The 15,061-nt window shown below is 38.3% G+C and overlaps 2 protein-coding genes across 3 annotated transcripts; both read right to left on the bottom strand.

Annotated features, from left to right (window-relative positions):
* Window positions 1-229: 229 nt before the first annotated feature.
* LOC309688666 (uncharacterized protein) lies at window positions 230-3,982 on the bottom strand. The gene is made up of 5 exons (XM_082504541.1): window positions 3,736-3,982; window positions 3,110-3,496; window positions 1,238-2,490; window positions 711-879; window positions 230-402 (listed from the first exon to the last, which is right to left on the bottom strand). Exons 2-5 carry the CDS (start codon window positions 3,461-3,463, stop codon window positions 361-363), a joined length of 1,818 nt encoding a protein of 605 aa, XP_082360667.1. The 5' UTR covers window positions 3,464-3,496; window positions 3,736-3,982; the 3' UTR covers window positions 230-360.
* Window positions 3,983-7,494: 3,512 nt separating this feature from the next.
* Window positions 7,495-10,958, bottom strand: LOC309689512 (uncharacterized protein). Of its 2 annotated transcripts, none has more exons than XM_082505987.1 (8): window positions 10,733-10,958; window positions 9,361-10,012; window positions 9,189-9,249; window positions 9,015-9,095; window positions 8,026-8,931; window positions 7,874-7,913; window positions 7,705-7,765; window positions 7,495-7,602 (listed from the first exon to the last, which is right to left on the bottom strand). In XM_082505987.1, the coding sequence occupies exons 1-2, from the start codon at window positions 10,806-10,808 to the stop codon at window positions 9,405-9,407; spliced, it is 684 nt and encodes a 227-aa protein (XP_082362113.1). In that variant the 5' UTR covers window positions 10,809-10,958; the 3' UTR covers window positions 7,495-7,602; window positions 7,705-7,765; window positions 7,874-7,913; window positions 8,026-8,931; window positions 9,015-9,095; window positions 9,189-9,249; window positions 9,361-9,404. The 2 variants fall into 2 exon arrangements, with proteins under 2 accessions (XP_082362113.1, XP_082362114.1); XM_082505988.1 differs by lacking the exon at window positions 10,733-10,958 and adding an exon at window positions 10,329-10,725.
* Between the last annotated feature and the right edge of the window lie 4,103 nt (window positions 10,959-15,061).

Genomic DNA, 15,061 nt, shown 5'->3' with positions numbered 1-15,061 from the left:
TTGACGGGTGAGGCTGACAGATAAAATTATTTCATGATGAGAGCCAGGCGCCAGGACTGCCAAAATGAAATAAATAAATATATCATTAAAGAATTAATTAAATGTGTCAATAATTAATTAAAATGTGAAATACATAATTAATTAAATGTGTCAATAATTAATTAATTACATGTGTCAATAATTAATTAAAATGTGAAATACATAAATAATTAATTAAATACACCATTAAATAATTAATTAAATGTGTCAATAATTAATTAATTACATGTGTCATAACTATTTATTTAATTAATTAATTCCAATTTTAATTAATTATTGACACATTTAATTAATTATTTAATGGTGTATTTAATTAATTCATTATGGCAGTCCTGGCGTTCCATACAAAGGCCTTGACTGTAGCTGAAAGTTGAAGTTAAAAAAAAACAACAAACTCATGAACTCAAGCTCAATGCTACATTATGTGGAAACAGACTACTTTTTCCATTTGTATTTTTTTGAGCTCTTGCTGCAGTTAGGAGTTGTTTGTCTTTCAGTACTGCAGAGTAAAACTCTGAGCAAGACATATCATAATTTAGACTGACAATGAGCTCACTTCTAATTAATTCAGTAGAACATTTGTTCCGCACATCAGTCCACTTATTCTTCATAAGAGAGAAAATCCTCTCCTCAAACCCAGTGGAAGATGGGATGCTGAGTACAAAGGATACAACAGCCTGCATATTGGGGAGGTCAGCTGCCTGAAGAATTTCCATCCACTTCTCTGCTGTTCCCTTGGACTGCCACTTTTCCTTCTCCTGATGTTCTTTGGTGAGGTGCTTCAGAAGACTGGTTGCAGTGACACACTCTTCATAACGCTCATCCATAGAGATGTTTAACCTGCCAATAGAGATGAGAAGTTGACCTAAATCCTAAGTGGTACATAGAACATTTACAGTGGTAAATAAATGGAAAAAATGTATTGTATATGTTTATAACGTTGTATAGCATTTAAACAATACAATAAGTATAGTTTATTTATTATGTATTTATCCATCCTTATATTAAGTATATGAACTCCTTCAATTTGTAAAATAGTGTATAAAAGATTGCATGCGTGTGTATATACACTCCAAACAAAGTTAATGATTATGGTTTTATTTATATATGTTATCTATCAATTGTATTTGTTTATTTTTAACCATCAATACTATTAAAACATGGTTTATCATTTCACTGCTAAATGTTTTATTCTTACCTGCCAGCCAGGTGAAGCCGTTCAATGATCTTCTCCATGTCATCAAAGGAAATCTTCCCAGATGCTAGAGAGAGGGGCTGCAGGTGGAAAAGCCAGTTTTCTTCTGAAAAGTCAAACCACTTCCAGACATAACTGATGGCAGTGTCTAGGAAGGCTGTAAACTCCTGCCTGGCACCATCAGCATCAGATGGCGAGAGATGCTGGAGCTTTTGTCTTGTTAGGTACCTGTAGAACCCATCATCTCTTCTCTGAATAAGTCTTGTCAGGAAACACTCCATGATGGAATAGAGGTCAACAGACGTGGTTACATTCTTCTCCAGTTTTTTCACCACTTCTTTAAACAGACACATGACATTATTACAGAAGAGGAGGTAGACTTCCACAATGTCTGCCTCTCCCTCAACTCCAGCAGCATCTTCTGTCAACTTCAGCAATTCCTTCAGGCGCCTTGGACATTCCTCACCAATGCTGATGAGATATGACTTCAGCGGGTCCCAGTTCTGCAGCAGGCGGGTGATTGCAGGGTTGAGTGACAGCCATCTCGTCACAACATGGCGCAGGATATCATGGAATTCAACGTCACAAAATTCACAGAACTCTTTCAGGGACTCTCTCCTTTTGGCAGAGGTGGAAAAGAAGCTGTATATCTTCAGGACAATATTTTCCACATCTACTGAGAGCTTGTCCAGGGCTTTTTTCACAGTGTTATGAACAATATGTGCATGGCAGTTGCCACGAAGGATCTCACTGTTGGTCTCTTTCAATTTTGTGAAGACTGAGTTGTGGATGCCATAATTTACATTTGCATTGTCAGCACTGAATGCAGAAACCTGATCTAAGGATAGCCCCACGTTTTCAAGAGAGCTTTGTATTATTTTTACTATTCCCTCTGCAGACTCATCTGGATTTTCAACAAAATCCAACATCTTGTTGACAACTCCAGCCTCTGGTGTAAAAAACTGCAAGGCCAAGGGAAACATCTTCCGATTTCCCTTGTTTGAAGCATCAGTGTGAAGAGAGAATGGGAGTGGAGTTGCACCACTTTTCAATTTTTTGATCACCTCTTCTATTGCCTTTGGAGACAGGACATCTGTGACAACTGCTTCAGCTTTCGTCCTCCCACAGGACATCTTTTTGGCAATACTGGAGTCATTCAGCATTCGTACAGTCAGTTTGAGTGCACAGTCACCCGAGTTATAACTTAAACCGTGCTTTACAGTGTGGTAGACATGGGTCACCTCTGCAGCAGTCACCTATAAAATAGAAATATATATATATATATATATATATTACAGTATATCTGTATAGTTTGTGTAGTTTATCAACTGACTTTAAAGTATAAATTACGCATGCAACTTGTAAGAAATGGGTATGGTCATATATATGTATGTTTTCAATATAATGTGTATTCTTTATATATATTCAATTCAGTAATACTTTATTAATCCCAGAGGGAAATTAGGTGTTGTTGCAGCTCAGACTAATCAAGTCTTCAAAGAGTTGTTGAAGACCACAATCACTGTGGGAAGGAAGGATCTCTGCCTTGCCTTGAAACGGAAGTCTCTTCTGTGTCAATTTATTCGGGCTTTGTGGCTTCAGTTGAGGTATTATTTCAGCTTTTCTAATGCTAATCAGCTGCTCCAGTTTGTAAACCCACTTGTTCCCATGATTACGCATCATAACTCATCATCATTATTCATCTATGTATTACTTTTATGTATTAGTCATCTATTCGTTGTAATCATCTATCCTTGTTTATTACACAAAACAAATTATATTATCAAACTTCTGGCCACACAGTGCTGATATTCATTGCACATGCCCATATTAACCTTAACCAGAGGGTTTAAAAAAACAACAATGTTTACATACCATATCTGCTTCTGCCGTGGCCTGGTGGACAACAAATTGGTCAAGGGTTCCTCTTTCTTTCACGCCCCTCATATTCATCATGTGCCCACAAGTAGAAGCATGCTGCTTAACGTCAGCCAGTCCACCATGGCAAATGGAAAAAGTGCGCCGGCACAATGTGCAGTGCGCTTTATACGTGTTATCGCGCACTTTTCCCAGCCAGTTGTTTTCATTTTCCCATTCCTCCCTGTATTTTTGCAACCTTTTTTTTTCCTTTCTAGGAGGGGAACAAGCACTGTTGTTCAAAGGTGTACTGTCGTCCCAGAGTCGCGCCGCAGTGTCAGTGTTTGTCTCTCTGTTGGCCATGCTGATCATCTGTTGTCTTCCGGTATCTTCTCCCCACGCGACCTTTCCTCGACCAATTAGATAAGCGGTAATCTGAATTGTTATACTCGTGCTAAGTGTGCTGTCAGCTCATTGGTATCAGAGCAGGAGAGGGGCTGGGAATTATGTTTTCAAACAAAGCGTTAAATCCATTAACATTTATAGACTTTTTGTGATTCTCACTGTATTACGGGACAAAGTGCGTCCCTTATTAGCTCAATACGGGACGATTCCGTATTTTAAGGGACGGTTGGCAACCCTACCTTTCAGGTAGGTGGACTTCTTAGCAGCGCGCCAGACAGCATCGCGGTAGATCCTGGATGTAAACTGAATGATGATTCCCCTGGGTTGGTTGTTGTTGGACCTCTTGGGACCGATACGGTGGACGGTGTCAACGACGTCGGGGGATTTATCTTGCATCTCCGGTATGACTGATCTACAGACTTTGATTACCTCCTGCCGCACGTCCTGCTTGTCCCTCTCGGTCAGACCGTAGAGCTTCAGATTCCAACGCGGTGAATAGCTCTCCAGGTGAGAGATGCGCTTTTCCTGTGCTTCAGCGATTGCTTTATATTTTTCGAGCTGTGCCTCAACACTGACAACTGTGCTCTTCATATCATTTAACTCAGCACAGACAGCATCAAATGACTCCTTAACAGCTGTGATATGTTCAGTGTTCTCTTGGACAGCTTTTTTCATCTCGGAGATGGCTATGGAGTTGTCACTCACCATTTTTTCAAGTGTCTGAACTCGAGTTAATCAACATGGTAAGTGATGAGAGCTGGGAGAGAACCGTAGATGTCTCCGTATCCGCAACTTTTCTTAGCTTACCCGCGGGAGAGGCACGTGAAGTGATAGGGAGAGGGGGAAACTCTTCTTCCATCCGTGAATACTGAAGCGGTTCGGAAACTGCCTCCAAATAGTCGTGCATGGAGTCGATGAGAGTATTTTTAGTGTCGGCGGGCATCTCAGTAGCGAGAGAAGACTGAGCAGCTTGGCTAACATTAGCAAGCTTGCTAACGGAGCCGCTGTTAGCATGCAACTTCTTAGATTCGGTCTTTCTCTTCTCGGGTTTGCTCATTTTGGTTCACAAATAGATACCAAAACGAGAAGTAAAAGATGACTATTGCGTAGGCGTAAATAAAGTCTCTGTTCACTGTGTGTAATATATATTTTAAAAAAGGCCAGGTTCGCAGAGCTCAGCGATATGTGACTGCTCAGAGCGCCATCTTGGGCTCCCCCCCTCGAAGAGTCACGATTACATTGACTATCAAAAGTCGACGCGTTGTTTGAAGCTTTGTAAGATCCCAAAAGACGCAGGAATAAGTAGTAGGATTTAAGAGTGTAATAACGGACTGAAACAGAAGATGGCAGCACTGCATGTACAAGGATGCCAGCTGCCGTTAAACCCCGAAGAAGAAGTAGCTGTGTCCCAGAATTCATAGCGCAGCCCAGCTCAGTTTCCAACAATGGCGGCAGCTAGTTAGTTTTAATATTACTCTTATTATTCTTTATGGGTCACAAAATAAACGTTTCACATATTTTCAGGCGAGACTGTAGCTGTGTAAACCTCAAATATCTGCTCAGTTTATCAAGACACCACATATTTTCAAAAGCGCTCCGACGTTTTCGGAGACGTCTGTTACCCACTAGCTCGATATCGAGCCGGGGGCTAGGCTAACTAGAGCCGTGAGAACACCGGACTCCCGGCAAATCGTTTTCAAACCCACCGCAGTCTTTCGCTACTCAGGTTAAACATATATAGGTCACTTAGATAACTTAAAAATGTTATCGTTTGGCTTTTTTTTAGTATTTTATTTGTTCCTGAGTAAATCGGTTTGGCTGAGATTAAAGTTATAGTTTCTGTAAGCAAAGCAAAACTGTTTATGTGAAAAACTGTAAAATATAATTTCCGTGTTCTGTAAAATATAATTTCCGTGTTCTGTAAAATATAATTTCAGTGTTCTTTTTACATTTCATAAGAGTAAAATCCTTGTAGGAGTAAATGTATCCAAGCTTCTGACAGATGTGACAGATGTTTAACTTATTGTTGTTTACTTGTAGTGTACAATAAATAATCAAAAACACAGGATTATTGTGCAATGCTTCATTACTCATTAATCTTACAAATGTTGAAAGGTAAAAGTGTTCAATAAAATCCTAAATATTGCAAAATGCTGTAAGAACTCTTCTTTTGCTGCTTTAGGACACATCCCATTATATTGACTACTGTACACACACTAGTTAATATTTAAGATACAAAAAATACTGGTTTCTGTGCATGCATCTGCAGTGAAGGTGTGTGTTGTTTTGCCATGCAGCTTTTACTTGCTTAGGCGCAGTCAAGCACTCTTCTTCATTTTGCCTACCATGAAGTCAAGCCAAAAAACAAGAAAAGAAAAACGATTTTTCTGGTATCTGAACTATAACAGTTCCCTGAACTACCTCTGATAGTGTCCTCATCATGATAATATTCCCTTTATTTATGATTAGTTATCTTTATCTTCAGAGGTGTGGGTGACAGTTTTAGTGTTTGCTTTAAATAACAAAAAACAACAAAAACTCAAAACAAAAACTTGAAATATATATATATATTCTATATACATATATAGAGATGCTCACTCCTGATTGGACACTGAGCTGCACCACCTTCTCCACTCCTCCACCTTGCTGTCCTCTGTGCTCTCTCTCCTCCATCTCCAGGGAACAAATCAGAGTCTGAGCACCAAACCTGTGGACTGTTAGTCTGCAGATAAGAAGGAAAACACACAGAATTCTCATGTTTGCCATTTTTCATACCGTATTACTATAGTATATTAGTTTACCAGTCCAACAGATTTATTTTCCCAAATGGATCATTACAGCTTTTGCCACACTGGTCCACTTGATTGTCAAAGTGTATTAGCTCTTTATTATTTCTTTCTTTTCTTTACTTTGAAATTATTACAATCAGAACGGACAGGACTGGGGATGGGAAAGAGAAAGATGAAGAAAAGAGAAGTTGGGAAGATGCTCAACAGAAGGAGATGGAAAGCAAAAAGATAGGAGAAGAGAGACACAGAGAGAGAAGACACTAAAAATCTGTTTGATCACCTGCTGGAAAAATAAAAACAAGCAAAAAGAGAAAAACACAGTAGCGAAACCACAGCAAAAACCAACATAAGCACAAGTTATAGTAAATGATAAATATCTCCACATCCCGGAAGGGCCTGATCGAGCCACAGGGGCCATAAACTGACAGTTTATTTATAACTAGAAATAATAAAGCAGTTGACGTGTTTCAGGCTGTGACTTTTAGTATCTGTTGGTACTTCATCACTTTGAATAAGTGTAAGTCAACACCAGGCCGCACTTTCAGTCTTTCCATTAAACAAATGACCAACAATCCATTGTTTTCACCATTAAACAATAAAATATGCTTCTTGACTCCTTGATGCAGGTGCCCACCTACGACCTGGTTTATTAATACTAAGCTAAAGAGGAAAGCAACTCACTGTAGTTCTCACAGCTCAGGACAAGCAGACACCTGATGTTGAGTGACTGAATGGAACTAAAACAAGAATTCATAATTATGTTTGTCTGCCATGAACACGTGATGATAAAACTCTGCATATGCAGTCAGGAGACTGATGACCTGTGAAATGAGCTGTTAGAAATGTGCAGATATGTGTAAACATTGATCAGCATTTAACATCCAGGATGGAGCAAAACTTCTGACCTGCATGTATGAGAACCTTTAATCACATCATCTTTGTAGTGAAATAGCTGATGACTCATTAAACGTTTCCATGTAATTTATCCACAGTGAAAAATATTCACTTTGCTGGATCTGAAAATCACGTGTTCATTTCATTAGACACTAGCAATACCATTAAACTGGACCTTATCATTATCATATAGCACTAAATGTGAGACTGTGTCATATAACAATCTATATATGTAATATGTGTTTGCCTGAATCTTCCAGCACAAACAGAAAGACGAGCTGTTGTCTGAGTATCAACACAAGTACACACCAGAAATCGTTCAGTAAAGACAAATTTAATAAATGAAAGCTGGTGAGAGGGCCTTTGATGTTTCTCTTTGGATCATCCTGTTGTTTGTCTCCCAGTGTCGTTACTGCTCCTCTCCTTTCAAAGACAAACACCAAATAACACCAAATGAGAGTGAATCACTTCAGAAACACTCCTGGTTATTGTGAGCAAACGTCATAACATGATGAATGTATTTACCATTTTACTGAGGGAAAATCTTCTGTGTGGAGTTTCTTCTCATCTTGGCTCTTTTTCCTGACTTTTAGAAACAAGAGGCAGAAAAGAAAGAATAAAAGTTAAAACCTCAACAAGTTTTTTAATGTTTGGGATGTTTTACAAACAACCTTAAACACTATTTACTACTTACCACTTTGTTCATTCTTGCTGACGTTCACTCTCCTCATCTTCTCTCTAAAGGACAAATGACAGAAAAGAGGGAATCATTTTAGTAACTTTATCAACCAGGTGAGCAGAATTTTAGATATTTATCAATATTCTGATTAAAAGCAGAGTGAATACTTATCTTTTTACGAGAAAGGGTTCAATCCGTCCTGTCTTAGGTCTTAATGTCACCTTGGCTCCTCTGTTTTCTCTGAAAAACAAAAGACAAATGGGAAGAAAAAAATTAGTAAATGATTTCAGCAACTAGAGGAAGTGTTCACTGAGGAGGAGCTGTCATAATAATATAAAATCAATATATACTTATCTTTTTTTTAATGACAGTTTACAGAGCACGCTGGCTTCGCTCCTCCCTCCGCTCCTCTCTGAAAGTTAACTGGATAAAGGATAATAACAATTAATAACATCATCAAAACAGACAAACCTGAAAGAATTGCTGATCAGAGCTGTGACAGAGTCACAGATTAGTTGGATGTATACTTATCTTTCACAATGAGAGCGTTTGCATAGACGTCTCTTCAGGTCTTTTTATTGTTTTCTTTCTGGAGAGGAAAGTGATGAGACTGATGAGGAAATACCAAATACAAAGACTGACAAAGGGAACTGAAAAAGTCTAACCAAAACCTATACTGGGGGAAAACTGTAGGAAACAGAACTACTGAGGCAAGGAAACACGAGGGGACGGAGACTAACACTCTGACAAGGGACAAAGGGAGACTGACACTATATTTACACACAGGAGGCTGATTATGGGAACTAAGGACACATAGAAACACAGCTGAACCGAATAAGAAATGAACAACAAGTCGAAACAAACTCTAATGACAGTTCAACCAGATTCTAAACACAACAAATAACTTTCAGGATGTTTCAACAATGTGTAAAATGAGTTCTTATCTTTTTTTGTGAGAGGGCCTTCAATGTTTCTCTTTGGATCATCCTTCCATCCATTTCTTCTGCTTAACCATTGGAGCCATCCCAGCTGTTATGGGGCCAGAGGCGGGGGTATAACCTGGACAGGTCAGTCTAACACAGAGAAACAGACAACCATTCACACTCACATTCAACCTAACTGCATCTCTCTGGACTGTGGGATGAAGCTGGAGTACCTGGAGGGAACCACAAAGGCGCCAGGACTGTCTTGCTCTCAGATGACGCCCGTTCACGCTGCTCTGAAGACCCTCAGTTGTCTTTGGATCAAATAACACCAAATGAGAGTGAATCACTTCAGAAACACTCCTGGTTATTGTGAGCAAACGTCATAACAAGATGAATATATTCACCATTTTACTGAGGGAAAATCTTCTGTGTGGTGTTTCTTTGCAGCGTGACTCTTTTGCCTGACTTTTAGAAACAAGAGGCAGAAAAGAAAGAATAAAAGTTAAAACCTCGACGATTTTCAAATATTTTAGGACATTCTTTTAGAAACAACCTTAAGCACTGTTTACTACTTACCACTTTGTTCAGGCTTGCTGACGTTCGACATGCTTCACTGTATATTATAATCTCAAGCGCTTCCTTGCTTGAGTCGGGCTCCGGATGCTGCTCTCTTCCTCCGCCTTCCTCTTAGCACGCTTTGCCGACATATTTAGAAAACGGCAGAGCACCGAAGTGAGAACTCTGCCGTCCGCGCTGTAGTCTGTTACTCTCCAGCGGTTCTTCATCTCAGTGTCCTCTGTTTGGTAAACAGTGGAGATGACTCTGGTGACGGGGAGGCCGTCGACAGTCAGGGTGCGGACACAGTTCCTCCGATCTGCCTTCAGCACAGCAAGATCTGCTTTCTCTGGAAGAACTGGAGTCAGGAAGCGTGGATGAGAGCTGGAGCCCGCAGGCGGCAGCATCATGCCAGCTGGTGAGTCCGTAGGAGGAGAAGGAGTGGTGTTCTCTCTCTGGCTCTGCCTCACATTGACAAATGGTGTCGTCACCAGGTCCCGGTGGAACCATCCTTTAAAAGGTATGCAAGGAAAGTCCTTGGACCCAGTCACCAGGCTATGGTAAAGAGTGAGGACCAGGTGAGACATGGAGTTCAGATGCCTCCTGCTCAGTTCACGGTTCCTCAAGTTAGTGACGACCATCTGAGGTGCAGTGACTGGACTCACCAGATCAGCTACGAGAAAGCAAAGCGTGCGTCTACGTTAATCATGTGATCACACAAATTAAAGCCTGAATTTAAATTGTCCAGACATGGCTTTACATCATCATAAGCTCTTCCACACACAAACAGTAAGAAGCTCCCAGCAGAACTCATTGTTTATGAAAGCCTTCACATTTTTCACCTGGTAAAAGTTTTCATGTGTGTAAGGCTGCGTGGATTTTCACTGAGGTTTTAATACGCATTCACATTAAGGAGTAATATCTTCATATTAGTTGAGCATCGATATTTTGAGGATAAAGCAGCTACATTTAGGTGAGAAACCTCCCACCTCCTTATTGCAGGCACACACTGTTTCAATCTCAAACTCATCCTGCGACTCTGTGAACTTTTAAAACTCCAGCTTCTCCAGCTTTACACATTCACAATCTATGAAACGTTCACGTATAACTCAGCGCCAGCAGCCCAAACATGTCAACTCAAACCCTCTACATGCAAAAACGGCCGCGCGCTGACGTCAGCGTCCTCCAACGCCTTAAGTCGTTAGCAATTAAAAAAAAACATGGCGCCATCTTTATAGCGTACTGGCACATGTTAAAATTGATGTTACTCAAGTATGAAACATCTCATCCTAAATGTTAACACTCATGAAGTCCTACTTCCAAACAATAAAAGACAAAAATCGAAGTTGTATTTGTTTGCTAGCACTCTGACATATTAGCCTGCTGTACTCACCATAGCGCTGATCTAACACCTCCTCAATGAAAAGGGAGAGCAGGTGCATCTCGCGACTCAAGTCTGAAGAAGTCATTTTGCAAATCCTTCTTGAAGATTTTCAAACGTTAGCTGTAGTTTGAAAAATCCGAGTTTTCACAGCACTAGTGGGAAAAAGCTCCTGTTTGCGCTCAAACGTGAAACCCGAATTCCACTTTTGCCTCCTGCTTTTATACCTGCACTCAAACACGTCATCATCACCATGACACCCAGGGTCACCGAAAATCAATTTTATTTATTTAAAATAAAGTTCGTCTAATTATCATAGTTTTTAAAATATATATATATATTTCTCATTTTATTTTACTGCTTTATTCATCCTTTTTAAAAAAATATATTGCCAAACTTTGTCGTTTTAATTCTTTAAAAAATCATTAATTCACCAGTTTACAAAAATGAAGATCGATATCTGAAATTTAAATTAATAAATAAATAATTACAATTGATAATGGGTTTTTAGCATTAAAGAATGGTTTTTCAGTGCGCTTTAAATGTTATCAGAGCCGATGTTGTGCCAAAAAGTGATCGCAGTCCAAAAAGTGATTTACGGTATTGAAACGTTTGTTTGTGTCATGACATTTGTAAACAGTTGATGTTTAAGGTGCAGTTCATGTGGAAGCCAGAGGAGGGTGGTGTTGTGCGCATAATACAAAGTGATGGCGAAACCTAAAAGACGGTGTCATGTCTGCTCCCTGAAGCAATCTCATAACAGTTTCAATCTATTTCAAGCCAGTTAGCACATTTCTGTTATGAAGTGCAATCATTTTTTGGCAGTAAACTTAAATCCTTTTATTATGAATATCACATTCTCAGATTTTCAAGAGAGACCAGACCAATAGGGCAGCAGAAATCACAAAAATAAATAAATAAATAACAGTTTTATAAAGATTAAAACAGTAAAAAAATGACTGGAATGATTATGATGTATAACACAGAATATGTACAATAACAGAGTTATAAACACACCTAGAACACACGTGATACTTTTATTTCATCTATAACCTCTGTGCAAATTTTGTTGACTGCAAAGTGTTTATGAATATGTTTTTAAAAGCTGGTTATCTGACTGTCAGTTAATAGCAATTAAAAAGAAAGCTGATTTTTATTTTAAAAAACCCTGAAAACATCACACCTCTGAAGTAACACATTGTGATTCATGTACAAACAACACACAATTATTGTAGATTCTTCAAAGCCTCCTTATATTCAACACTTGGGTAGGTGGTGTTATACATGCCCTCACAGCACCGGCACATCAATCCTCCTGTTTTCACCTTGTCACCTTCATTAAGCTGCTCTCTTTCTACAGAAGGCCCACCGCATGCATGGGGGGATACCGTGGGCCAGGGCTGTGGCATCTAATGTCTGGTTGTCAGTGTCCTTTGGAAAAGCAAGTGATTGTCCTCAAATCAGATGTCCCAGCAGATTGATCTAGTTTGCCATGCCGGCAAAAGACCAATACACCAAGACAAACAGCCATTTATGCTTTTTACACAGACAGCCCATTTAACCAGGGAACTTGACACAATGTATTTTTTTTTCTATTTAACTAGAAGAATTGTTGTACCACACATTAAAGTTTCAAATCAGTGAAAAAGCAATCGTGCCAAAGAAATGTCATGTGTTTGTTTAAGATGACTGCAATTATGGTATTAACAGAAAACACACATCTCTGTCTCTTTTCTTTTCTGTTTAGTGTTTCACTTACCTTCTAAACTCACCAAGTACTTGCACAATCCTGAGGTTTTTAGAAAAGAACATCTCAGATTAAATAAGGAGGGGATACAGACATTAAAACTAACCTTTATTACTATGATACAAAACAATATTAATGAAGTTGTTAAAAGTGGTACTTCTTACACACACACACACACACACACACACACACACACACACACACACACACACACACACACACACACACACACACACACACACACACACACACTCGGCTCATTACAAGTGTTTAAAAGTTTGAGTTGTCTGAAAAACTAAAGAAAGAAAAACACAAAAATGTTACAATACAAAAGTTGGAACTTTATTAACACACAGAAATACAAACTGATGGGTTGATAAATATCAAGAAGACAGTACATTTCACATAAAGACTGTGCATCATTTTAAGATGAAAAAATGCAATATGGGGTCAGCCAGAGGATTAATAATCAAAACTAAGGGATTCTGATATTAATACTGCACCGCCTCCAATCTCACTATAAGTTACATCTGTTGAACTGACTTCTTGCTAGCATTTCCAAGGAAGTCAAGATGAAAAAAATAAAACCTAAAAACAGAGGGTCCAATACATTTAACAGGAATTTGTCAAAAAGAACAACAAAAGTACTGACTGTTAATTTTTTATTTTTGACCCTGTAACTCAGTTATTAGTTTGAAAATAAACGTTTGTATGTCTTCAAAAAATACTGTAAAGCTTTTGACTCTTAGGGAGTCAGGAGCTACATGACAGATGTTATTTTGAATGACTTGGATATTTGCTGTTTACCAACCGTAAGTCTGCACAACAGAAATATTGTTCTGAAACACATTAAAATACACAAGTGAAAGATGATATCTGTAATTAGAGCTGCCACGATTAGTTGAAGAGTCACGATTTTTTTTTTTAAACTTTATTTATCACATTTTAAACATACAGTCAAGTAAAACAGGGATCACATAAAAGATGACATTGTGGTAGTACAATGAGGAACAGAAAGAGTGACAAGGACAGTGAGACAAAAGTGAGTACAAAAAATAAAATAAATTAAGAGGAACATAAATAAACAAAAGTTTGCAAGAGCCAAAATCAAGTTAGCAGTTTCAATCGGTTATAGATGTTAACAGTCTTGAGAGCCTTAGTGTTTTTTGATGAGGAGATTGTCCTTATATATTGTGCAAGTTCCATTTTTAATCCAAGAAGTTCAGGCTTTCTGCCGAGGACTTTGCTTTTGTGTATATGAAATTTTGCCAAAAATAAAACCAAATTTATAAAGAAGAAAGCATCATTGTCCTTGTCTTTAAAATTATAATAGCCAAAGATAACATCCTTATAGTATAGTTGAAGATTAGGGAGAACAAAGTCAGTAATAAACTTGTGGAAATCCTTCCAGAATTTACACGTAAATTTACATGACCAAAACAGATGAGAAACTGTTTCAGGTTGCTCTTGACAGAAGGTACAATGTACATTTATTTCAGCCATAAATTTGGACAAATATTGTTTGGTAGGGTAAAACTTATGAATCGACTTAAAGGAAATCTCTTTAATTTTGTTTGTTAAGAAAAACCTTTGTGGTCAAGTCCAAACTTTTTTCCATTCAATATCTGTTACAAAATTGGCCCAATAAAATATGGCTGATGGAACAGAGACCATTGCATCCTGAAAGAGAGATCTTATTTTGGTATTTATAGACTTATGAGAGGAAGAGCAAACATTGCCAAGAGAAGAATGTAACACATCCGGGGGAGTGACCTGTAGTGGAGCACTGTGGGAGCATCTGTGTAACATGGACAGACCAGATGGGATGGCATCGAACACTATTGAGAATTCTTTAGGCGTTATCGGTACATCTCCTGAGGAACTCAGAGTAATTATATAAGAGTCCATCTTCTCTATATAACTGACTAACCAAGATTATTCCATTATTAAACCAGTTATTTAAAAAAAAAGTTTTATTTTTATAAATAATATTGCAGTTATTCCAAATAAAACAGTTTTGTGGAGAGAAATTGTGTTTGTAAATCAGCGCCCATGCCAAAAGAATTTGTTGATGAAAGTGAGAAAGTTTCAGTGGTATTTTTGGAATACTGTAATTGCAGAGCAGTAGGAAGTTAAGGCCGCCTAAATGAGAGAACACATGATGTGAGATAAAGTTCCAGATAGAAGTGGGATTTCTTAAATACTTTTTAATCCAGTTTATTTTAAAGGTGTTGTTAAGAGCACCGAAATCAATAAAATTTATACCTCCTTTATCATATGAATTTAAAGCTACTGATTTACGCAAGTAGTGAGTTTTATTTTTCCATAAAAAATTGTATAATAATTTGTTAATTGACTTACAGGTTGTATTATCAACATGTAGTGACTGGGCAGCATAGGTTAGACGGGAGATACCTTCAGCCTTCGATAGCAGAACTCTACCCTTCAATGACAGGTCTCGCTGTAGCCAATGATTAAAGATTTTTTGGGATTTATCTATAATAGGAATGAAGTTTGTGGAGCATCTGGATTGCTCATTTTTTATTATTTGAATTCCAAGGTATCTTACAGAATTTCTTACAGGTATTCCATGA

The sequence above is a fragment of the Aulonocara stuartgranti genome, assembly GCF_965226115.1.
Source record: "Aulonocara stuartgranti genome assembly, chromosome: 15".
Taxonomy (NCBI): Eukaryota; Metazoa; Chordata; class Actinopteri; order Cichliformes; family Cichlidae; genus Aulonocara; species Aulonocara stuartgranti.
This window is presented reverse-complemented; position numbering and strand designations above follow the sequence as displayed.

What these genes read in the sequence shown, in the direction of transcription:
- LOC309688666 (XM_082504541.1), bottom strand. Translation starts at nt 3,463, where the DNA reads ATGATCAGCATGGCCAACAGAGAGACAAACACTGACACTGCGGCGCGA. An exon ending in CCACGGCAGAAGCAGATATG is followed by an intron (nt 2,491 to 3,109) that starts GTATGTAAACAT and finishes TCTATTTTATAG; the next exon opens with GTGACTGCTGCAGAGGTGAC. An exon ending in CGGCTTCACCTGGCTGGCAG is followed by an intron (nt 880 to 1,237) that starts GTAAGAATAAAA and finishes CTCTATTGGCAG; the next exon opens with GTTAAACATCTCTATGGATG.
- LOC309689512 (XM_082505987.1), bottom strand. Translation starts at nt 10,808, where the DNA reads ATGACTTCTTCAGACTTGAGTCGCGAGATGCACCTGCTCTCCCTTTTC. An exon ending in GGTGTTAGATCAGCGCTATG is followed by an intron (nt 10,013 to 10,732) that starts GTGAGTACAGCA and finishes GCTTTCTCGTAG; the next exon opens with CTGATCTGGTGAGTCCAGTC.